Raw genomic sequence first — 26691 nt, forward strand, 5'->3', positions numbered from 1 at the left:
AAATTGAAAACCCGTGTCTCAAAATGTTTTTTTCTTCCGGATCTAAATTTTGTTGTCAAATCTTCAGTAAATGTCCCTGCAAAATTTTCTAGAGACTAGATCTTACTCTCAAGGGCCTAGATCTAACTCTTTTCTCACTTGATTCCTTGATCCAACCTGCAAAAATGAAAATAAAAACACCCAAACCCAAAATATATACAAAATACTAAAAATCCCCAAAACCCAAGTTAGAAAAAATAACTTATAAGTTAAATCTACAAAATTATTCACAAGATTTACAAATATACAAGGGAATTTTAAATTTTAAATTTTTCAGAAAAATATTTTTATGTTGTTTTTTCCTTTGAAGAATGGTTAAAAATACTTTAGAAACTCCAATGTATACTATAGCCTTAGCAAAGATTTAATCCAGCATATAAATATTTGGAATCCAAGCAACAATGATTCTTGCCCAAGTTTGTGATTGAAGGCCAAACACTGAAGTACCTGCAAACACTATGATTTTATCTCAAAATAATTTGTTAGATCACATGGTGAATCAAACCACCTAAGATTAGCCCAAGACTATCAATAGTATGGTTATATTTCCATCTAATGAAAAAAACAAATCTTACCAATATTCAGCACAACATAGAGATGCTCGTAGTCCGCAAATACCAGAAATCAATAAAGAAGAACACCTTGAATTGCACCCTAAAGTCTTCATTATGATTGAAAAAATAGTTCCCAACGGGGCAATAGTTACAAAGTTGCTTCCGTAGAAATTTTCTAGCCAAAGATCAAGATGACTAGAGACTCAACTGACTCTCTAATTTATAGATAAATCCTCCAAATGGAAGAACAACAGCTAGTTTATTTGATCCTTGTCAAAATAATCTTGGCCATTGATAAACACTTCAAGATCTTTTAATCTTGACCCTTGATTTTTTATTTTTGAAGAATTTTCGAATTTATCATTTAATTCCATTTTAATTAGCTCAAAATTAATTATTTTGAGTTAATTTCCTCAAAAATCTCATTTTGACTTAACCACCAATGTCCAAGGGTCCAAATTTTCTTGAAATATACAATATTCCTTTGGTGGAAGACTTAAAAATTGATTATTTCAAAACCCACGAATTTTTCCATTTGGAAAATTTATTTTCCTAGACAATTTAATTTTGACTCTAATTAATTAATTTTCTGGTTTAGGATTTAAATTTATTTTGCCAGAAAAAAATAATTAATTTACACATGAGGGGATTAATTATTTTTCTAACCCTCTAATACATATATTTTTCATTTACAAGACTCAAAGAGGGAATACACATACATCTTAGACCCTCAAGACACATAACCCATCTGCGACTCAATATAATCTAGTAAACCAAGTAATTTGTAATAAAATAATTTAGCCAATTAGCTTAAATTATTCCCAATCCATTTTTACATTAGACTTGACTAAAACACTAGGACTTGCCTATTAATTAGACAATAAATTTCACCCTAGCTTTGAGATTTAAGCTGGAGGGGAAAAAAAACTCTTCTGATTAGCCGTGTTCAAAAACACAAGTAATCAGTGAGGTTAAAAAAGCTCCTAGGATGGAATTCATCATCAAATTATAGGCTTACCTAGGTTGTTACATAGACTCAAGGTTTTACTAAGATCATTTACACTATATAACTTGCAGAATGGGATGACCATGACACATGCACTGTTGATATGTGATCTAATCCTTGTTGAAAAAGTTGGCACTTCCACTTCCCTGCAACTTTGACAATTTGAGTGCAACAAGACACATCAAAGCATCAGATGTGAAAATGCAAGTTGGGGAAAAATGAACGAATACAGATCCAATCAATATCATAGCCCAACAAAATGCCAAACTACTTTAAGTAAAAACATACTTAGACGTTGGAGTACAAATGATAGAAATTCTGAATGTACCTACTAATAAAAGCTCAAGAATTAATGATACAACATCATCATATAAAGAAAATAAAAGTCCAAAAACAAAGCAATGAAACACTACTAAGACACCTTATCGACATCCTACTCACAAGAGAAAGTACATTAACCAGTCAAGGTGTTAGCATCAATCGAAAGGAAAACAATTAACATATTTTTTGAAGAACATTGATAGTATTATCAAGTCTTGTGATAACAAACTATTTTGGAAAGCCTATAAGCACAATGTTTCATAGAGGATCGAATCAGCATGGTTAGATCACTTTTCAATTCGACAATTTTGCTCATCACTCAAAGGTTCATATCATCTTGTATCAGCGAAGATAATAGCTCGAAGAATTGGGGAAGATGCGAAGAGATTACAAGACGAAGTAAAAGATATCAAGCCTTTACAATATGCTTCGAGGACAAAGGATTTCTAAGGGGAAGGCAATGTTATGAATATAAACATATATAAAATTCTTCATAATTAATATAATTAGTATAATGAAAGAACATGTCTCAAAAGACATGACTATTCATTAAAGGGCATCTCGCCTAGATATATATACAGGGCCCTCATTGTACAATAAAACATATCACATTTTCTACTATCAATTTTTCTATACATTTTATATTGTCTACATGGATTTCTTTATATTCCATACATTTTGAATATTTTGTGTATAAACAAACTTTGTTCGTCTCAAACTACTACACATATAATATTCTGCAGCATCAACTTTGTTGATTTTGTAGCTTTGGAAGGTCTTCTACATAAGCTTGTGTCTAGCATGCAAGAGAAGAAGTCCTCTTTAAGTGGTTGTTCAAGGAGAAACTAATAAGATCTTCTTCCTAAGTTTTTAACATAGGAAAAAGTACATTGATTGATTATTTAATTAATGTTGACTTTGGGCTCATGTTTATCTAAGGATAAATATTAAATTATTTAAGTGATTTAGATCTAATCTCCACCATTGATCTAACAAAGCTAGGATTTAATCTTCCTTGTCTATCCCTTTGGAGATTAGGGATTTGGCCCATGGAGAAATTATAAAGACAACCTATGGGGAAGGACGAAGAAAAATTTTTATTGTTGAAAGCGATTTTCTCAAGGAATGAGAGACTCCAGGATTAAAGAGAAGCGAAAAGGATTGCAGCAAGAAAATTTCTAGAGCACATTTCAGGAAGGCCAAGTCTAGGAGAGAGGCTGAATTGCTAAAGTGAGGGGCCAAGTTTTGGAGAGAGGCCAAAATATCCACGGGTAGATTTTTTTCAAGTGCACAGGGGCCATACGAGAAAAGGAGGGGCCAATTTGCTAGTGAGGGAGGTTGAATTCTCCAAGGGTTGAAATCTTCCAGGAGGGACCAATTTGCTGGTGACGCAGACTGAATTCCCCAAGGGCAGAAATCTTCAGGGAAGGCCAATTTCTAGTGGGTCGAATTCCTTGATGCCAATTTCTAGTGGGTCGAGTTCCTTGATGCCAATTTCCAAGTTCCAAGCGGCTGTAATTTTTCTGTGTGCTCTCTGTGGGGCTAGGCCCTAAATTTCTTGAGTAATATAAAGTGAAGGGAGATTGTTTTTGAAAAAATATATATATGTTGTTGTGTGATTGATTTCCCTATTTTATTTCCGCTGCAAATTTAATTTCTGAAAGATAAAATAATCATGAATTTATTTTCCAGCGGTTTTCAGATTTTACTGAGTAAATAATGTGTGTATAAAAAAATTGTTGAAATATAAATAGATCAGATCAGGTATTGGAGATTTAACAAACTTCCCCCAGTCATGAGGATATATCATTTTAACAAATTATGTAGAAAAATATATGTACTCCCTTACTTGTGAGACTATATGACTTGTATAAACCAGTGAACTCCCTAACCTAGAGGACCTACACAGTTTTCTGGAGCTTTCAATATTGTTTTTAAATACTAAACAAGCAAAAATGATGAAGCTACAAAGACCACCTAGTATTTAAGTGACATATGAATCAGTAGAAAGGAAAAAAAAAGTACTCAGAGAATTAAAAAGTATGCCATACCGAATATCTAAAGGCTTTCTGTCTTTTGGTTGTTGATCACGCAATTCATCCATAAAGGAAAAGTAAGAATGGAAGCACACATCTGTGAAGTCACGCACCACTGTAAAGCTTCCTTTCACCACACTCCATGTACCATCCTAATGTTCAAAAAGAGAGTGCTTCAGACCCTACTTAAAATGGCATGTGCATTAACAGTTGTCAAACCAACATGACTGCATCAGGGAGCACTCCCTGCAAAAATATTATAGAATCCTTTTGGTAAAGGACATCTGACACTAGCAAGTAGTGATAGACCTAAGCATATATTCCAGAGATCTGTCGATTGGATAAAATAAATCAGAAAGAGAAAAGGAATAGAAGCAACTGGCACTTTTCCATTTTCAGAAATGGTACATTACCCTTTTGATTAAAAAATTTATACTCTCTCAATTAAATTTTGCCATGACATCGGAAGTAAGTTAAAAGAAGAAAAAATCCAAAAAGAAATTATCTAAATCTAAGGTCAGAATACATGAACGGATGCATACCATAAAGCAATGAACATATTTGTTTTCACGTCCCTCATCAACAGCCTCAAAAGTTGCCACCAGGGGTGTAATGAGGCCATACCCTAAGCCTGCCAAAAAGCTTCCAAGGATAACCACAATTGGACACATAATTATTGGCGCTATCAGGCCTATTAATAAAACAACCTTCAAAACTGGTCCATATTGTTTAGCCCTGCATTCAGCAGACTTCAAGACATAAGCTGCAAGGTTTTGCCTCTAACAAAGAAATTCGATGATATAAAATGAAATCAGTCCTATCACATTCAAACTTCAAAGACAGAAAGCAATAGTGCTTAGGGTCACTTCTCACAGATTATAGTATTAAGGTAAACTGCTGGTCCAGTATTGAAAAGTTGTATTTACCTAGCACTCTATATTTGTTTTTTAATAGCAAACTAGCCTGGGTAGCCCTAATGAGCTCTCGCTCCCTAAAGTAGACCCTTGCAGTAATATAAAATTCATTGTACCAACACCACAATTAAATCTCAGTAACCAACACAAATACTAACAATACCAACTTAAAAAGGTAGGCATTCATCCTAATTGTCACCAATGTATGCTGTGATCAGCCTTTGCCAAATGCCATAAACATAACAATGTCTTGGCCAGGCCTTCATGGTTTAAGGAACTGCAGTTAGAATCCTGTCAGAATATAATACCCTGGTTTTGACCCTTGGAATGTATTGTATCTGATTATATACAAATTGTAAATGAGTGGTTATAATGACAAGAGTAGAGCCATGTCAGCTCAAATAAATAACCTTGCAATTGCATGTAAATGATGTAAATATGAATGTATGGATTCCTAATGCAGAGCTCATGGTCAAGGCCAAATTAGTGAATGGAAAGGCATGTAGATGTTGTAAATATACTTCTATGAACAATGTGGTATGCTGACCATGGTGCAGTCAAACCATGTAAGTTTTAATGCTCGATGGCATCCCTAGTGAACCAATGTTGTTGGGCATTTGGCTAGTTTTGTGCCAGTAGTTTCTTGGTTCAAATCCTCCTAGATGAGGCACAATATTCTATATTGATGGGTTTAATAGGGATGCCATCCACAAACGTGGTGAAGAATCCCTTGTACACCATGGCGTATGTGTGTGTGTGTATATTGCAGCACTAAAAATTACACAGTAATGCACTGTGATAAGCATACCACATGGTCCATAGAAGTATATTTACAGCATCTAAGTTTATATATATACAAACATAGATGTGTGTGTGTAGGTCCAATATGACTAAAGAACCGTGAATGTATGAGAGGGGCTGTGATTCAAGAAGAGGGGAAAAGGAAGGGGAGCCCATGGGAATGTAATCCTCTATTCATAAGTGTCAACTTAAGACATAAAAACTCTCTTTATTCCATCATGTCCCTAAAATGAATTCATCCACCTCTTTGAATTAGAGCTTGTCAACATAAGAACTCATCTTTAATCCATCATTTCTCTTAAACAAATCCATCCACCACTTCTGACCTAGAAATCAAATCATGAATGCATGTAGAGGTCAGTGATGATGTCTATCTCACATAGTTATGGAAGTATGGGAAAAGTACCATAATTATGAGGAAATGTAATTGTACTTCCTTCTCCTACACAATGGAAAATCATACTCGTTCTCACTCTCACATTGATGCTCTCCACTTCTAATGTTGTGTTCTGAATTGTTGCCTATTACCACAAAATCTAGTAAGCATTGGAGAGGGAAACCCTACAAGACAAGAGCTAGCCAAAGTGCTAACAATAGGATAGTGGACATGTTACCCACCAAAAGTGGGTGATCCCATAGGAGATATTCTCTCCTAGATCTCTCTTCAGCTGGCAACCAACAGCCCCTGACAACCACTAGTCTAACCGATACATTGTGCCATTTGATCTCTGCTCCCTGCATTAGTCATGTCCCCTCGCCCATCTGTCGAGGGCATATGTTTGAAGGTGGGCAATCCAACCCAAAAGGTATGTTTTAACTTTTTCATTATGGAATCGGGTGCTTTTGCATGTTTTTCCTTGGGCATCTTGGGCATGGGTTATTGGGTGACTTGTAAGAAGGAAGGGTTTTGACCATAGTTTTGTTCCCTCACCTTAAATGGGGGCTAATATTCAATCTTAGTCTCATGGTATCTCCCTATAAGCATATGGCTTGAGGAAGGACACTACCAAGCTTATATGGCTTTAGGAAGGGCACTACCAAGCTTATATGGCTTTAGGAAGGGCACTACCTGGGAAACCTTGATTTGGTAGTGTGGTCCCATTTTCCCAATCCACATTTTTTACTCCCATCCACACATTACAAGCCCTATTTCATCATTTTCCTTCTTTGGGTCCACATAACCACTAGTTCCTGTTACCACACAATCTAGCAGGGCCCTAAGGAAGGAAAAACCTAAGGGACAACTACTAGACTAAGTGATAACAATGGGACAAGGATCCACGGCAGTGTTAATTGGGAGCGGAAGCGAAAGCGGGGAGCAAGAGCGAAAACGGGAGCGGGAGCAACATTTTCAAAAGCTCCCAGTTTGGGAGCGAATCTCGCAGCGATTGTTATATACTATATATATTTTTATATTTTGATACATATATGTCAACAAAAACATGTAGAATGATGAATTAGATATAAAAAACATAAAAAAAAACATAGATTGATCATTGAACCATATAACATCAATCATCTAGAAGTTATAATCTTCATCAACCACGTCCACAAGTTAGTAACATACATATTACAACATATTGAGTCTCGTGAATCATGATTCATCAATCTTAAAGTTTCAACTTCAAGCTTTCAAAATTGAAAATTCAATATATAACATTTATCATCATTGATCACCAAAGTTGTACTTGTAAGCTAAGTTTAACCATTACAAGAAATAATATCTAACTGTTAACATGAAATGAAATGTTATAAAATGAATTATGAAATGAAATGAAACAACTTTCACGAAGCATCATATTCATAATTCAGAATCATTACCAATGAGTTATAATTGCCAACTTCAAACTTCAAACTTTCATTGTCACAGTCATATATTGTTTACAAAAAATATCATTATGATATGAAAGAGTCAAGAGTCAAGACTCAACAGTTATGAAAACTAATAGAAACTAGAAAAGACAAGTAAACTATAAATCTATTATCTACTACTACATGTGGCCCTTGCCACGAGAGTCTAATGTATGAGCCGGTCATGGTGGTCTTCTAGGAGCCTCCCGCACAGACCGACGACCATAACTAGAAGGCACATGCCCTCCACGTGAGGGTGTAGATGGAGGTGGCGACAACAAAGGAACAAGACTCGGAGCTCGAACACTGCTACTAGATGGTGGAGGTGGCATGTCTGCTGCTTCATCTTCCTCCCTTATAAGTTCCTCTTCCAGTTCTTCAAGATGTATAGTGCCATCCTCCAAATTGTCATCCTCTAGGTGGTTGTCCCAAATTTTATATGTTGGATCCTCATAAACCCGATCACAGTAATTACTCAACAACCTCAAGTTGTAGTGCACATAAACCAAGCTTTCTGCCCAGTTTTCATTGAGTTTGTTTCTTTTCACATTATGTATGAAGCTGTAGGTGCTCCAACACCTCTCTGCAGAAGAAGTATTTACAACCTGTGAGAGAAATTTTTTTGCCAATTTTGGCAAAAGTCCATAGCCGCCATATGATTCCCACCATGTGAGAGCATCAAATCTGTCTCTGTCTTTCATTGCATGGAAGGTACCAAACAAACCAGTGTTTCTGAAGTATTTGCCTATTTCAAGGCACACACTAGCACATTCCTCCCTGTTAGGTATCAAATTTTCTAATGCTTCCAAATATCCTTTAGATACCTCTTCATCTATATGGGGTTTGGTCCTAACCCCACCCCTTGGTGCAGGTTGGCCCAACCAAGATGTAAAGTAGTATTTTGGTGTAAGGATATACGCCAAGCAATGTAGTGGAAGATTAAGTTTATTCCACCATACACACACACAATCGTGAATCAGTTTGTATAAGTTGGGATCATTGTTATGAACAATATCTTTTATTTGCCCCAACATGGTATCCATCTGCTCATACACCTCACCAATCACTGGTTTATCTGTATCTGCAAACCAAATCATGTGATAAATGGGCTTGGTGAAATCCAATACTTGCCTCACACGTGCCCAAAACATACCATCAAGAGCGGCCTCCTCCACCAGTTCAAAACCTTGCCTGTCAGCTGCATTTGTAGCCCTTTCCTTTAATACCTACCAGTGTGGACTTGATACCATGCTAGCCAATGACTCTCTTACCTTCAAAAGGCGCCTGAAGGTGAGGTAATAGCTACCAAATCTAGTCCTCGCAATCTTCAACAACTCCAATCTTGAGTGACTACGGAAAAGGCCATGGGTATTCCTATGATTTGTAATAAATTTTATCATTTGTTTGCCTTTCTTGTACAAATCACCAATCCATTTGTGATGTTCGTTTTTTCTCTTAACAATATCATGCATCAAAAGGTTCAATGTGTGAAGTTTGAACTAAACAACCAAACCAAAATATGTTGGGGTATTTATCCTCAATAATTGCTCTCATTGTCTTACAATTAGAAGCATTATCAGTGATGACTTGGATGACATTGTATGGCCCAATACAGTCAATTGTTTCAAGTAACGCTTCTGCAATGTTGATGTCGGTCTTGAACTTGTCTGAATAACCATATGCTGAAAGAAAGATGGCACCACTAACAGACATAGTAAGAACACTTATCAATGGCTTGCCTTTTACATTTTTCCATGCATCAGATACAATGGACACCCCATGGTCAGTCCAAGAACTTGTCATTCTATTCAAAGAGTGTGATATTTTTTCTTTTTCATGATCAATTCCAATGGTTCTTGCCTTGTCATACCCAGGGATCTTGTATTCTTTAGGGGCATCATTTAAGGCAGAAACCATTTCGTGCCAATAAGGTGAGCGAAGAACATTGAATGGTATCCCTCATGCATAGAAAAACCTGTAAACTTTTGAATCCACATCATTCCTACACCCTTCATCAAGGAAATCTGATATGGTTCTACGCCTTAAACCTAGTGACCCTATGCCTCCATATCCACTGCCTTGGGAGGATGCTGAAGGAGTTCTTTGTGCATGTGATTGTGATCTTGGTTCAAAGAAACCCTTTGATTTTTTAGATTTGTATTGGGATTCCTCCTCTTCCCTTGTGTATTTGGCTCTATCTGCTGCTGACACACCTGTACAAATTTTGATTCCCATTTGTTTATCTCCATCCCATGGCATTTTCCCGCAGAGGTGTTTTCTGGCACGGGTATATGAACCTGTGTAATTATTGTTGCAATGGGGGCAATGAAATTTAGTGGTTCCACCCCCTTTCCCTGCTTCAGACCTGTTAACATAATTCCACAATGGGGTTTGGTCTTGTTTAGTTTTTTTTTACCTAAATCATGTTCACTCCCCTCCAGCTCCTCCTCACCGGGGTTTTCATCAAATCCACTTTGTCCCCCTTCTTCATCCCCTTCTTCATTTCCAACCCTCCTTTTTCTACTCTCCAGCGCCATAATAACCAAAAAAGGAACCAAGATGAAGAAAATGCCAAGAAATATAACCATAATGTTTGAAATTTGAAGTTTTGAATCTGTAAAATTTAATAAAATGGAATGGGAATGGGTGTTAAACACACATGGGCAGCCAAAGAAATATTAATGATAAAACATGCAGTACATTTTTATTAACATGAGATATACATTTATAGTACATTATGTGACTCTTGGGTTTCAGATTCCAAGGTCTCTTGGACTGCTTTTGTCCATTCGACTTCCACACTAACCCATTTAGGATTAGGTGTCCAACATTCCCCCCCTTAATTCGAAGGGTTATGTATGAGTCCAAGAAGAGAGCTGTAATACAAAATGTGCAAAAAATGCATGGCAACACTAGGCTGAATGTGCTCTATGAAATGTTGGTATAAAGGGCAGTGGTTTAAGGATGACCACCAACACTGGAACGCTTAGTGCAGTTCCCGGAACTCTTCCAAAACTGGCAAGAAACCGAAGTTTTTTGCTAGAGGAAGTGATCCTATTGTTTTAAAGAGGGAAACCTTCAACCATAAAAGGGAGGTCTCACCCCGCATAAAAGGTAAAACTTCAACCTGAAAAGGGAAGTCTCAACCTGTGATGGTTTAAGGATAACCAACAACTCTGGAATGCTTAATGCAATTCCTGGAACTCTTCCAAAACTGGCAAGAAGCTGGAGTCTTCTGCTAGAGGAAGTGTTCTTAATTGTGTTCCTGGAACTCTTCCAAAACTGGCAAGAAGCTAAAGTCTTATGCTAGAGGAAGTGTCCCAGATTGCCAACTGAAGGCATGTTCACGGGCATCTTTGTCTCTAGCTACAACTCTGAAACTGGTATAGCAGGTTGTGGCTCAGGCTCGCTTGATGTGGCTTTGAAGCTTGTAGATGACCATCATTTCCCCCCTGTCAGGTACAAGGTGAGAAGATGGAGAAAACTCAACTGCAAGACTGTTCAATATTCTGGAACAAGTTCTGACATGTGTTTGGAATATCTTCTTGGCTGTTGATGCCCATTGCCAAGAAGCGATCCATCCAAGATGAATCTTTGTTCTTGCAGGACGTTTGTTTCTGAAGCATCTGTGTGAAGAATGACTGGTTTTATGACAGTGCTTACATGGATGAAGATCAAAACAGTGATCTTTCAGATGGCCAACTCGATCACAGTGTTGGCATTTTATGATCTGTTGTTGTTGTTGTTGTTGTTGCTGTGGAAGAGGGGCAAAATTTGGAACAGCTGGAGGTGAACTGTCATGAGGAGCAAGTGAACTGTCATGAATGAATCCAGCACTCTGAAACTGAATGGGCTTGGCATAGTCTGGAATATGAAAGGACAAGTCCTTGTCATATCCAAGACCAGTTTTGTGCTTGTTGTGGACAAGTTGTTCCCAAGGTCTGATGATGGGCTTGGGAAGTGCAGACTGAGTTTCTGCATCTGCATATACAACTGCTGCTTTATTTGAATGAACTAACATGTTGCTGATGGGTGGTTGTCTCAATGTTCTGAACAGAAACAGGTTCAGAATGGTGTCTATTTTGATGTAGCTCTTCTTGCTGTAGCTGTGATTCAAGCTGCAAAAAATCGATCTTTTCCTGTGCATTTTGTAGACATGTCTGAATTTTTGAGAGAGATCCTTTGCTGATTTGTAATGTGTCATCAACAGTAGATAATATCAGAGTTTTAAGGAACTGTAATACTTCACTGGTTCTGGCCATTTTTTCTTCAATGTCTGATTTACACCTTAAAAAACTGATCACAACTACTACTCAATGCAGAAAAGTAATATCTACTCACAGTACACAGCAATATCCTTTATAAATGTCAGCAAATGATCAGTGTGCAATATAACGGATTACAATCAGCTCACCAAAATCTTTATGCAGCAGTGGAATCAAGGAATCAATGCACTATAATGAGTTTTAAATACAATGCCACAATTGGGGCAACAACAACTGCAAACTTGTTTGGATCCTTCAAGTACTCCTTCAAAAATGATGGTTATCAAAACTTCAATAATTATAACACCATGTCATGGGCATTCTTTGAACTGTAATTTACATGGGTCAACCTTAGCAAAGCATTAAACATATGAATGGCGCCAGCAATCAAATCGGATCCAACTATAGGAACAGAAGCATAGAATCTCGGTTGCGAATGGAATTCGAACTATTCAAAGTGTATTTGAAACCAATCACCATACCATGGATCGTATACCATTCAGGCCTCATACAAACTTATTTAAAACAGCAGCTTCAACGTATTTCAGGCAGCATCATAACGTATTCAGGCAGCTTTAATCACAGTTTTCGATGCATTCAATACAGCTCCAGGTCAGCACACAAATAAATCAATGAGCGATATACAAAACTGATTTCTTTCTCTTCAATACTTACTGAACTTGTGGTAACTTAGAAGAAGAGCATCGATATTATACTACTCAGAGAAGATTTTCAAAATATCAAATCTGAAAGTCTGTCCGCAGTACCGTTGCAGATAGAAACATGAACTTTGTCATTCCCTTGGACTTGAATAATAAAATGGCAAATGTTGTAGAAGTGTTGATCAATAGTGGAAGACAAATTGAGACATTCAACTTTGTTCATGCATAGGGTGTTTTCCAGCAGCATAACGAAAATCCAAAAGAAATATATGTTTCCATATGCGGCTATATACCAAAACTTCAGCCAGAAACAAATCACCTCGTGACTTCCTCCTCTCCAAAGTCTCCACACAGAAACCTGAACCCGTTTATGTATAAGCTCAATGTCTAAAATTGTCAATGCACGGGCCCGAAGACACCAAGAGTAATAAAGACACTCAATGACATATAGCTACACACTCAATGCCATTGGATTCCAGCTTGCAGATAATGCCGAGATCCCCTAATGCGGTCGATTCTCTTCAATAGCCATTGTAATACCAACGAAGTTGATAACAATCCAACATAGCACGCGTGTATGTGGTTTTGCAGAATAAATACATCAGAGCACACATTTATGTAATTTTCTTGCTCTGTTTACAGGGAAAAAAACCAATAATAGCCAAAAAGCAAAAATCCCAACAACATCTTACGGTAGGCCGTAACAAAGGCTTCACCAGATCCTATGTAATTTCTTGCTCTGTTTTCTGAGAATTCGATTCTTTGCATGGACTTCTGTACTTGTAGTCAATATACAGTTTCACCGTTTCCCTCAACCTCGATTCATTCTGTTAATGGAAGCATGTTCTGGGTTCAATGTCAGTATCAGTATTACGATCATTTACAGCCAAAGCAATAATCAAAATCAAGAGAATGGACGACTCAAAGCTTCTGAAGCTTTCAAACGTTCCGAAGGCTCAAACTTGAGAAGTCCTTGCAGCAAGTCTATAAGTAGTACAGATGAATGGTCCACAATCAGGCTGTTGTGATGAGGGCAACAATGTTTGAATGCCCAAAAAATCAAATGCCAACGAGAATTTTGTAATAAACTTCCAACTTTAATACTATATAAACACCACTTGCAATACGCATTTTTCTACTGAAAAGAAATGAGAAGCCCTGCAACTGGAGTCCCGTCGAGTCTCTATATTATGGTTTGTATGCAGCCCAACGTTACAAGTACTCAACCCACCTGCCATTGCCAGCAGCTTTCGTATACAACCGAGGGAATGAGTCATCCCCAGGGTTCGTGCAATGCCGTCTCCTGTCCTTCACACACTGACATTCAAGATCACGCTCGCGCCGGTATAATGATCTCCTATCTGAACAAAGATTTCAAATTTGCCAGCGCCTCAAAAAATGAACTTAAAGATTGCACAATTACATCCTCCGGAATAGACGATGACGCCGGTTCTTGGAATGTGGAATTTAAAGATGGGGGCGATGAATATAATTCAGAGAGTAGTTGCAGCATTGACATGGACCTTCAGTATCTTCTTGGTGCCAACGACGAGGAGCAAGAGCAAGGATTTATTCTTCCCAGTTGGCAGCATGACATTATTGGAAACGACAGCTTCTCATTAGGCAGTGAAGTTGGGGAATTTTTTTTTTTTTCGACTGAGATGGAGACTGCACAGCTTTTGGAACTCTGCATGTCTGATTGCTGGTTTGGTGGAGGAGGAGGAAGCATTGAGGCTTCCACACATGAAGACTGGTTTGCTGAGTCGCTCAGTGGTGATTTTTTTAACCGACTGCTGTGATCATGAGATGAAAATCGCTAGCTAGGACCAGGGCGTGGAACAGAAAGATAACGTTATGTAGCGTAGCAGAATTTTAACCACACAATGTATCATTCTGTTCACGTTTACATTGTTTATGAGCAAGCCTGAGGTTTCTTTGAACTGCTGCTAGTGGTGGTGGTGGTGGTGCTCTTCGGGGGCTGTCTCGTTGCCGCGACCTTGGCCAAAGTAGACTGGCAATTCGCCTGCTGGAAATCAGTGCATATCCAGGGAATCAAAGACCCTGTCAAGGAAGAGAGGAGTTACAACAGAAGGCAGAGAATAATGTCAGATATTTGCAGCGTCTAAATAGTGGCAGCGTTTAATGGGTAGCGACTGTGGAGGGGCAGTGGACAGACTGACCACGCAGAGGTTCTTGAATCATTTCAGTTTCCATATTAGATAACCATTGTATCTGCCCGTCGGACCCCTGATAGACAGAGGTGGCAGTGAATCTCAGACAACGGTTATGGCAGAGAGCATAGAGCGTAGGAAAGAATATGGCGCAGAATGAGTAATAAAACGCTCAATAAGGTGGCAATTCTGATCAATTCTGATTAGTAGAAAGACAGAACTGACATGTAGGTAGAGACCACAAAACAAGTGGCTCAAATATGAGCAGGGCCAGAATTCGCCCGCTCTGATACCATGTTAAACACACATGGGCAGCCAGAGAAATATTAATGATAAAACATGCAGTACATTTTTATTAACATGAGATATACATTTATAGTACATTATGTGACTCTTGGGTTTCAGATTCCAAGGTCTCTTGGACTGCTTTTGTCCATTCGAATTCCACACTAACCCATTTAGGATTAGGTGTCCAACAATGGGAATGGGAAACCGAAATAGAGAAATTTAGAAAATTGTATTTATTTATTTAGAAATTAGGAATAATTTAATAAACATTAAAAAAAAAATTGCTAAACATTCTATTAAATATTGTAGAGCAGCAAACCTACCTCAAATGCGTCCAATCTCCCCTTGCTCCTTGCTCCTTGCTCTTTCCTCACTCTCTCCTTGCTCCTTGCTCCTTGCTCTTTCCTCACTCTCTCCTTGCTCCTTGCTCTCTCCTTGGCACCTTGCTCTCTCTCAATCTCACTCCCTCCTTGCTCTTTAGTCCTCACTCTCACCCTCTCAATCTCCCTCTCTCAATCTCAAATTCTCAAATGAGCTCTCACTCTAACTCTCACAATCACAATGAAACCCTTTAACCCCTCCCTCCCTCAATTTATTAAAAAAAAACGATTTTTTAACCGGCGTATTTTTTTTCCTGCCAAAATCGCTCTAGCCTGTCGTTGATCGCTCCCAGACCGCTCCTAGGATATAAAATTCGCTCCCGAAATTGGCAGGGAGCGCAAATTTTTTTAACGGGAGCTATTTCGGGAGCGCACTCCCGACCCGCTCTCGAGTCTCTCCCGCCCGGAGCGCAGATTGGGAGTGGGATCAAGGGGGGGAGCAAGGATTGGGAGCGGGAACGGGGGGGGAGCGCTCCCACGCAACACTGATCCACAGTCACCTTAGTCAAAATCCCCTTCTCTTTACGAACTTTCATTAATGGAAGGAGTATCAATAGGAAGGGAATCACCTAGAATGAGTAGATCGATGATTTAGATATGGTGTGATTCCACAAAGCCCATTCAAGGAGAGACACGAAAATGGCTCAATGCTTCAAGAAAGTTAAACACTCTCCAAGAAAGGCCTAGGAGGAGATCAAGACTTGGGGCTTGAGATTTGTGATGATAATATGTGTTCCTCTAAGATCAAGACTCCAAGTGATAGGGTAGGACCTCTCAAAGAAGCTTTATGTGATGATTTAACACCTCCAAAAGGCTCTTCGCTCCTTTTGAGAGACCTAAAAAGACTTGTGCTAGACCTGGGGTTCTAATGAATAAGAGAAGAAATACTTCCAAGGTACTCACTAATGACTAGGTCAAGGCAAGGGAGGAGAAACGGTTTCTTATGATTTATTCCAACGAATATTATGCTCATGCAACCCTCAAGAAAGTCCCTTAGTCTAGGAGAAACATTGTGATGTTCCTTTTTCTGGTGTTCCTTACGGCATGGTTAAAATGGACTTTCAGAGACGGGGGTAGAGAGGTCACAGGTGCAAGTTGGCATCATCAACGGGCCCAAGGGCCTTTGGAGGGGTTTTGAGGAGTTTTTATGAGGTTCGATGACATTCGCTTGGTATATTCCATCATCCGCAAAGTTTTCCTTTCATTCTGTTGCATTCCGACAACTTTCCAAAAATAGAGTTATTAATGGGCCTAACTCAATTAATTACGCCTAAGGTGGCATTTGGGAGGAATACTTGGCAGAACACCTTAGTGTAATAGCTCATTGGAACCAGAACAAGAAGATCTGTTGGATGGGATAGTTAGAAGTGATTTTCAGTGGCCTGAGGAGACATGGTGGGCAATTTACCATTTTCCCACATTAAAAAGAATATTTTAATTAAGGGAAATATGCTCAATGATAAAAATAATAATAAAATATGAGCTTCTAGAGGGGTCTATCAGATCTATAAAAAGAGGAAGAGGAGACCATTAGAGGACATCTTGGATTTGGTATTTCTTCTTGTATGAAAGGTTGAGAACTCGGTTCTTTACTTCAGCAGTATCCCCGGGACGGAAACCCTTGAGTGATTCAGTGAGATTGGCGAGTACCCATCTCCCCTTGGTGAATTCATCCAGTATTCACAGGAGAGCTCAGCAGTTGTATTTCAGACTAGTTTTGGAGGGCCAGGGCAGCATCGGAGCAGATTCTTGAGGCCATTTTCTATCTTAGCTATAACAATTGTTTCAGCTTGTAAACCCCCCCAATTTATATATATTAGAAATAAAGCTGAGAATTCTTGCTCATTATGTTGTTAATTTGTTGTTCTATGTTGTTAAATTTTACATGACAATGTTCTGTTAATTGAATGAAATTTTACCTGAAGCATTTTGTGAGTTGAAATTCTGAGAGTGGAAAAAAAATTGGTTGGTATATTACAGTGGCATCAGAGCTGGTGTTCCTGCTAGCTTGAGGGTTTCTTATTGAAGATTTATCAATTGCGTGTGTTTGAACGAAAATCTCAATTGACTGCCTGAAGTCCGAGACCATCTACTTATCACAGGCCAAGGGTATAACTATTTTTGGCTAGGTTAATTTTTTGATCTATGGTTAATAAACTGCTGTAATAATCATATCAAATCTGAAAATTGCTAAGGAAAACTCACCTAGAACCCTAAATTTGAAATTCTCAAGTTTTGGTGCATTTTGCTAGTTTTTGGCATATTGGATATCTAGTTTGGGCCAGAGTTGCGGGGGAGCACTCCTCCCCCCCCCCCGCTCCCGCTCCCAATCCGCACTCCGGGTGGGAACGAGTCGGGAGCGCGTTTGGGAGCGATTTCGGGAGCGCGCTCCCGATAAAAAAAAATTGTGCTCCCTGCCAATTTCGGGAGCGTCGATCCCAGAGCGAAAATTTAACGCTCGGGAGCGATCCGGACGGAAAAAGCCGTAGACGCGCAAAAAAAAAAATAATAATAATAATAAATAAATTAAATAAAATAAAATAATTATGTTTTAAAAACTCAATGGGGCAAACAAAAATTTCATTATCACTTGAATGGGAGCAAGAGCAAAGGAGCGAGGAGAAGCAAGGAGCAAGTGCCGAGGAGCGAGGAGCAAGCCTGCAAAGAGGTAAGTAACTTAGTAATTTAGTTAGTTTAGTTAGTTTAATTTAGTTAGGTAGTAATTTAGTTAGTTTAATTTAGTTTATTAACTATATTTAGTAAAAAAATCATGAATCTAAATTAAATTAATAAATTAAAATTATTAAATTAATTATCTAAATAAATTAAATTAATTTGCAGATTCAAAAGCCTACAAATATCAAACATCATGGACCTGGCTATATTTCTTGGGATTTTCCTCTTCTTGGTCCCTTTTATGGTTATTATGGTGCTGGAGAGTAGGAAACGGAGGGGCCAAAATGAAGAGGGGGATGAAGAAGCTGGATAAAGTGGATTTGATGAAAACCCCGGTGAGGAGGAGCTGGAGGAGGGTGAACAAAAACTAAACAAGACCAAACCCCATTGTGGAAATATGTTAACAGGCCTGAAGCAGGGAGAGGGGGTGGAACCACTAAATTTCATTGCCCCCATTGCAACAATGATTACACAGGTTCATACACCCGTGCCAGAAAACACCTCTGCGGGAAAAGGCCATGGGATGGAGACAAACAAATAGGAATCAAAACTTGTCTAGCGATGTCAACAGCGGATAGAGCCAAATACATAAGGGAAGAGGAGGAAGCCCAATACAAATCAAAAAAATCAAGGGGTTTCTTTGAACCAAGCTCACAATCAAAAGCACAAAGAACTCCTTCAGCATCCTCCCAAGGCAGTGGATATGGAGGCACAGGGTCATCAGGTTTAAGGCGTAGAACCATATCAGGTTTCCTTGATGAAGGGTGTAGGAATGATGTGGATTCAAAGGTTTACAGGTTTCTCTATGCATGTGGGATACCATTCAATGTTCTTCGCTCACCTTATTGGCACGAAATGGTTCTGCCATAAATGATGCCCCTAAAGGATACAAGAGCCCTGGGTATGACAAGGCAAGAACCGTTAGACTTGATCATGAAAAAGAAAAAATATCACATTCTTTGAATAGAATGACAAGTTCTTGATCTGACCATGGGGTGTCCATTGTATCTGATGGATGGACAAATGTAAAAGGCAAGCCATTGATAAGTGTTCTTGCTGTGTCTGTTAGTGGTGCCATCTTTCTAACTGCACATGATTACTCAGACAAATTCAGGGCTGCCATCAACATTGCAGAAGCATTACTTGAAACAATTGACCGTATTGGGCCATACAATGTTATCCAAGTCATCACTGATAATGCTCCTAATTGTAAGGCAGCGGAAGCAATTATTGAGGATAAATACCCCAACATATTTTGGTCTCGATGTTTGGTTCACACATTGAACCTTCTGATGCATGATGTTGTCAAGAACAAAAATGCACAATACAAATGGATTGGTGATTTGTACAAGAAAGGCAAACAAATGATAAAATTTATTACAAATCATAGTAATACCCATGGCCTTTTCCGCAGTCACTCGAGATTGGAGTTGTTGAAGATTGCGAAGACCAGATTTGGTAGCTATTACCTCACCTTCAGGCGCCTTTTGAAGGTAAGAGAGTCATTGGCTAGCATGGTATCAAGTCCACATTGGCAGGTATTAAAGGAAAGGGCTACAAATGCAGCTGACAGGCGAGGTTTTGAACTAGTGGAGGAGGCCACTCTTGATGATCAGTTTTGGACAAGTGTGAGGCAAGTATTGGATTTCACCAAGGCCATTTATCACATGATTTGGTTTGCAGATACAGACAAACCAGTGATTGGCGAGGTGTATGAGCAAATGGATACCATGTTGGGGCAAATAAAAGATGTTGTTCATAACAAAGATCTCGACTTGTACAAACTGATTCATGATTGTGTGTGTGAACGATGGAATAGACTTAATCTTCCACTACATTGCTTGGCGTATATCCTTACGCCAAAATACTACTCTACATCTTGGTTGGGCCAACCTGCACCAGGGGGTAGGATTAGGACCAAACCCCATTTAGATGCAGAGGTAACTAGTGGATATTTGCAAGCATTAGAAAAGTTGATACCTGACAGGGAGGAATGTGTAGCTGTGCGCCTTGAAATAGGCAAATACTTCAGTGGCACTGGTTTGTTTGGTACCTTCCATGCAATGGAAGACAGAATAGATTTGATGCTCTCACATGGTGGGAAACATATGGCGGCCATGGACTTTTGCCAAAATTGGCAAAAAAAGTTCTCTCACAGGTTGTGAATACTTCTTCTGCAGAGAGGTGTTGGAGCACCTACAGCTTCATACACAATGTGAAAAGAAACAGACTCAATGAAAACCAAGCAGAAAGCTTGGTTTATGTGCGCTACAACTTGAGGTTGTTGAGTCATTACTGTGATCGGGCTTATGAGGATCCCACATATAAAATTTGGGACAATCACCCAGAGGATGACAATTTGGAGGATGGTATAGTGCATCTTGAAGAACTGGAAGAGGAACTTATAAGGGATGAAGATGAAGCAACTGCAGTTGCAGTAGCCATGCCACCTCCACCTCCACCATCTAGTAGCAGTGCTCGAGGTCCGAGTCTTGTTCCTTTAATGTCGCCACCTCCATCTACACCCTCACATGGAGGGCATGTGCCTTCTAGTTCTGATCGTCGGTCTGTGCGGGAGACTCCTAGAAGACCACCACGACCTGCTTATACTCCTAGAGACTTTCGTGGCAAGGGCCACATGTAGATTTACAGTTTACTTGTCTTTTCTAGTTTCTAATAGTTTTCATAACTGTTGAGTCTTGAGTCCTTGACTCTTAACTCTTTCATATCAGAATGATATTTTTTGTAAACAATATATGACTGTGACAATGAAAATTTGAAGTTTGAAGTTGGCAATTATAACTCATTGGTAATGATTGTGAATTATGAATATGATGCTTCGTGAAAGACTAAAGTTGTTTCATTTCATTTCATTATTCATGTTTCATTTTATAACATTTCATTTCATGTTAACAGTTAGAAGTTAGGACTTAGAAATATCTAAGATATTACTTCTTGTAATGGTTAAACTTAGCTTACAAGTACAACTTTGGTGATCAATGATGATAAATGTTATATATTGAATTTTCAATTTTGAAAGCTTGAAGTTGAAACTTTAAGATTGAATTTGATGAATCATGATTCACGAGACTCAATATGTTGCAGTTGTAATATGTATTTTACTAACTTGTGGACATGGTTGACGAAGATTATAATTTCTAGATGATTGATGTGATATTGTTCAATGATCAATCTATGTTTTTTTATGTTTTTTATATCTAATTCATCATTCTACATGTTTTTGTTGACATATATGTATCAAAAATTAAAAAAATATAAAAAATATATATATTTTTAAAAAATCGCTCCCGGATTCACTCCCAAACCGGGAGCTTCTGAAAATGGTCGCTCCCGCTCCCAAGTAACATTGGTTTGGGCAATCTTTATCTTGCTGATCTGTCTTTACTTACTGTTGTAATCTTATAATCAAATCTGAAATATTGGTGAATACTCCATCGTAAAGTGTAATTTACATTGTTGGTTGTATTGGAAATATTATACTTCAATGTGATGAGTAATTTTCATTATTTGGAATGGTTTATGCATTGTTGTTATACATTGGTAAATCTAAATTTTTTGTATTAATAGTGTTGATATAAACTGTCATAAATTCGTGATCAACATCTTGATTGATTACTGTTAACATGGCATCTTGGGTATCTTGGTACCTTGGTACATTGTTAAAATTTGTACTTGTATCTATAAGCATTTTATCTTGTTTAAGATTGTGATTCACTATTGACAAGTACTCTTAAAATTTTTCTAATCAAAGTACTTAAACAACTTAGGAAAATCTAACTCAAGATAAATCTCACTCATAATCTCTTGCATAAGCTAGGCTGATAGAGATACAGGTCAACCCTTGTTATCTAACTTGAGGGGCCTCCGCAACTCTTCGGTGGTTAACATGGTGACCTTGCAGTCGTCAGAGCAAGTCTCTGCAGCGCAGGAGGCATCGGGTGATAGAAGCCTAACAGAAGGTATCGTTAATCATGCCCTATCCTGCTTCTTGTTAGCCTCCTTACCACACCCTACCTTGAAGCCCAACTTCAAAATAGTTAAAGGAAGGTTACACTTAGATTAGGCATTTAACTAAAACTTACCAAGATCGCCACATGTCACATAGGTCCTAGGATTTGCACATCATCTAGGTTAGTCAATCATTCAAGCAGTAGGTGCCCATCCGGTCATTCGGTTTCAATTCATAAGAAGCAAGAATTCGTGACTCCATTAAGACACTGGTCTCATAATAGAAAAATATAATTTAATCAATAATCTTGCTTAAATTCAACCAAGTGGCTAGGTCACTCATCTGTGTCTCCCAAGCAAGTTAATTCTCAACTTGCTTTCCTACACTTCATTCCATAGGGACTACCCCCCATAGCTTGTTATTGTGAGATAGCTAGAACGGAGTGGACGGGGATCGGAGTGATAACCCCTGCCCTGAGCATTGTCGCGGTGCCTATACAATCCAAGAGACAATAGGTACTTCACCCACAAAACCCTTTTGTGGTGCCAACTCACACAAACCCAATACCCATGGTTGTGGAGTACCTCCCAAGCTACATAAATCAACAAACACTACATCAACATAGCAAGCTCATGAACTTTTCTTGTGGAAGAAGAAATTTCAGCTAAGGGGGAATTTGTTTGCAACTAAGGAGAATACCTCCCTTGCTAAGAGGGAGTGTTGATATTTTTGTAGCATCGAGAGGTATTCCCGCATGGTAAAAATGGTCTTCAAGTCGGCCTAGAAAAATTATATAAAAAAATATTTTATTAATCAAGTCAGCCCAAGCCAGTGAAGGCACATGTTGCTTGGGTTATCACACCCATTCAACTTGTATAAATAGACATTATGATGCCTCATTATTATCTCTCTAGGAGAGCCACACATGTGAGAAGAAGGGCAAGTTTTGACCACTAGGATGATTTCTTTTTTATGGACCAAGTTAACCAAAGTTGACCGAGTTTGACTGCGTGTTGACTGCAAGGCCATAGCTGACAGCAGGCCATTGATCACAAGGTCATCGTTGACCACAGAACCGCAGCTGATTGTAGGCTATTGACTGCAAACTTTGACTCTAGTTTGACTAATTTGACCGCAAAGTTCAGAAGTGATTTCTAACAAATTTGACCAGGGTTGAATAGCATGAATTTGACCAAGTTTGACTGGTATTTTGACTTCGATATTGGCACAGATTTCTAGACAAATTGTTGATTTGTAAACCTTGCTAAAAAATCATTTTTCCTAAAGAAAAGTTGTTGGGTTTTCTCCCAAGGTTGGGTTTCCTAGGGTAAAATTTGTTCTCGATTGTGTATGGTCGTCTTTCTATGATATTTATTATTTCTTCTACATTTACTATTGATATTTTCTGAAGTGTAATTATTCAATAATAGTAGTGGCATAAAATACTAGTTAAAATCATCAAGAAGTAATTATCTAGCTGAAAATCATATTCTATTGGACATCTTATAGAAAAATTCAACGTTAGCTACCCCTGCAAAAACACTGTCAAAGTCCAAGGCATCCCCAAGCTATCTCCAATCCTCCAAACAGGAAACCAAGTTGTCACATGCCAACTAGGGCTCGAAGCCCTCCTCCGTGATATACAATGCTCCACATCCCTTGTAGGGTGCTCTCCAAATAAGTGGCTCCTCCATGAGACCTCAACAAAGGGCATCCACCAAACTACCAAGAGATCTCCAACACCCAAGGGAAGAACGTTGAGCCTACAATCAAATGAAGTCAAACATCCGCTAAGAAAGCTACTTCCAATGTACCTATCCATCATAGACCATCTCTCATGATACAATCCATCTTGGACCATCCAAGGGCTGAACATACACCATGTATCTCAAATCTCATGAAGCACCCCCAAACATGGTGCAAATACTTTCAAAGTAACCCAAAAATATAAAAATGACAAAAATCAACACCGTGAAGAGGAATTGCAGACCTTGTTGGAGAGATAGAGAACCTATAGATCAGCATAGGCTAGGCAAGTTAGGAAGCCTTCACCCATTGGTTATCGTTGTTCATTGATTGCTTTAGAAAAGTTTTATTTTTCCATGTTATTTCCAGCAAACATTCAGTAGATTGGACTCTTTATGTCTACATTAAAGAGCATCGAAACGGAAGAATATCCCTGAGAGACTATTTGAGCAAAGAAAGGGAGCTATTCCTTATCTTACGTAGGGTAATGAAAGAAATTGTGATGGCTGTTTGATGGTATGATGAGGTGCCTAGAGTGCTTTGTAATAAGCAATTTGGCTGAGTCATGAAAGCAAATGGATTGCATCAACTGTGTTGTAGGCCTGTGGCTTGATTCCTTCGCCATGGTGACCTCATATCTCAGATCGGGAATGGAATCTAAAATAGATGACTATGGTTGAGTGGAAAATTACTCAAACACCGCCAGTTTCTGTTTCTGTTAAAAAGATGTGTGTTTTTTCTTTGTCTATGAATCTGCAATTAAATTTCATTTGCTGCTATGGAAATATATATATTTTACTAATTTGCATCTTGTGTGTATTCATGTTCAGTTCCGAGCATGGGCATTTGGTTGCCATGAAATCTGTTAAACAATGTTTGATTAATTCCATTGTATTTTTATTATTGCAATCTATACATGCATTTAAATCGTTATGGACCTCCACGAAAGGCCAGCTCTGCTATGTTAGAGTGAAATGGTCTGTAATAGCCTGTTAGCGACTCCTCGTTCCATGGCTTGCGAGTTCGTGGGAGGGGATGCCAAACAAAGGTGGCAACAACCTCAAGGCGTGGTCTCGTTCCATGGCTTGCGAGTTCGTGGGAGGGAATGCCACACAAAGGTGACAACAACCTCAAGGCGTGATCTCGTTCCATGGCTTGCGAGTTCGTGGGAGGGGATGCCACACAAAGGTGGCAACAACCTCAAGGCGTGGTCTCGTTCCATGGCTTGCGAGTTCGTGGGTGGGGATGCCACACAAAGGTGGCAACAACCTCAAGGCGTGGTCTGAAACTTTTTCTTTCGTATTCCTGAAATTCCATTTGTTCTTGTACCAATTAGCCTTTTCAATTTTACACAATTGACCAGCTTGTCATTCGATGAATAAATCCTAATTGCAATGTCGGACATCAACTCACTCACTTAAAAGAGAGGGTTTAATGGCCTGTTCGCGACTCCTCGTTATAGCTTGAGAGTTCCTGGGAGGGGATGCCACACAAAGTGGCAACAACCTGAAGGCGTGGTCTGAAACCTTCTCTTTCATATGCCTGAAATTCCATTTGTTCTTGTACCAATTAGCTTTTTCAATTTTACACAAGTGACCAGCTTGTCCATTCGACGAGTAAATCCTAATTGCAATGTCGGACATGAACTTGCTCACTCAAAAGAGAGGGTAAAGAGCAATAAAGGCCCAATATTGTACCTCTGCGTGCTGAGCCTGCAGTTCTCATATCAATTTTAACAAGATTCTAGTTGTGAAAACCTACCTATTTCTATTCATATGTATATAGTCAAAGCCTTATTCTATGACTTAATTGATGATCAAGTTCCTGGGTGTCTTCTAACTTCACCAATTACTAGAAATCCTAATTTGTAATTATTTTCTGGCAAACTATCTCAAAAAAATTACCTTAATATAAAAATAAGTAGAAAGTGAGCCCCATAGCACTTCGATAATTAAAAAAAGACCAATTAAGTAGTTGAAGTTAATACCTAGCCAAACAATAATATGTCCAGATTGCATGTGCAGGCCACAGCCCTATAATGACACCTGAATTCCCCACTGTAATGACAATGGCTGCCATTGGCCCAATTATTGCAGCTGCAACGATATTTTGAACGATTGCTTCACTTTCAGAACAAGAGAGTAAAAAATAGAGAACCAGTACAATCTCATAGCAACCAAAACGCCCAACAGTTGAGCAAACACAACCATGAAAGCATCTATATAGATATAGCAAACAAAGTGTGGGCTGACATTCTTACAATTTAACAGCCCCTAGTAAAATCAAGTAACTAGGATTCAGTACTATTCAATGATTATTTATTCATACCTTTGCATTCTTACAATGTAACAGCAGCCAGTAAAATCAAGTACAATTCAGAACTATTCATTGATTATCTATTCATACCTTTGAGAGTCCCAAGTAAAACCAACCAAACAAAGAATGGCAGAAAACATAGCAAATTCCACAGCTTAACAATGAGGCCATTTGGAATATCCATCCTTTCAGTCGAAATGAAAGATACAAAGAAGGGGAAGATGATGGGGTTTCCCGGAGGGATGATAAAGAAGTCATGGTGAACAACACAGAGAAAGGGGCAGAAAAATGTGTCGCTCAACCAAGCTTCCAGATGGCATATAGTAGTTTTAAATTCGGTGACAAAATTGAAGAGGTAGTGGATTATTAATTATAGCTCATGCTCCGCCGCAGTTCAGATGTCAATAGAATCAATTCGGTGGTTTCGGAGAGGTCTAGGGCTCATGCCACAACTTAAGTTGCTTAGATTATGTAGGCTGGTCGAGAGTGAGAGTTTTGTACGACTGTTATATGGTTTTGGTTTTTGGCAGCTTTAAAATGTTTTGAATTTTAATTAAATTTTAAATTTTTAAAAATTATTTGCAAAGTTTATTAAAGTGGTTGAAAAATTAAATATTAATTTATTTATTTATTTTTGGAATTTTAAAACTTCAATTTCTAATTTTTATTTAATGCACATAGCTGATTTGACTTAA

At 38.5% G+C, this 26691-nt stretch overlaps 1 protein-coding gene across 4 annotated transcripts in view; it reads right to left on the reverse strand.

The window, feature by feature from the left end:
* Positions 1–26459, reverse strand: part of LOC149172865 (putative membrane protein At3g27390) — a 266830-nt gene extending 240371 nt beyond the window's left edge. For 2 of the 4 annotated variants that reach the window (XM_089424443.1, XM_089424442.1), the window contains exons 1-4: positions 26087–26457; positions 25668–25776; positions 4499–4691; positions 3972–4108 (exon numbers count right to left, since the gene is read on the reverse strand). In XM_089424443.1, coding sequence (XP_089280569.1) covers positions 3972–4108; positions 4499–4691; positions 25668–25776; positions 26087–26180 — 533 coding nt within the window. In that variant the 5' untranslated portion in view covers positions 26181–26457. Of the gene's footprint in view, positions 1–3971; positions 4109–4498; positions 4692–25667; positions 25777–26086 lie in introns of all 4 variants that reach the window. The other 2 variants (XM_089424444.1, XM_089424445.1) reach the window with 2 other exon arrangements.
* Between the last annotated feature and the right edge of the window lie 232 nt (positions 26460–26691).

This window comes from Pinus tabuliformis, chromosome 4_2 (genome assembly GCF_031772625.1).
Source record: "Pinus tabuliformis cultivar Carrire ecotype Pingquan chromosome 4_2, CPIR1, whole genome shotgun sequence".
Taxonomy (NCBI): domain Eukaryota; kingdom Viridiplantae; phylum Streptophyta; class Pinopsida; order Pinales; family Pinaceae; genus Pinus; species Pinus tabuliformis.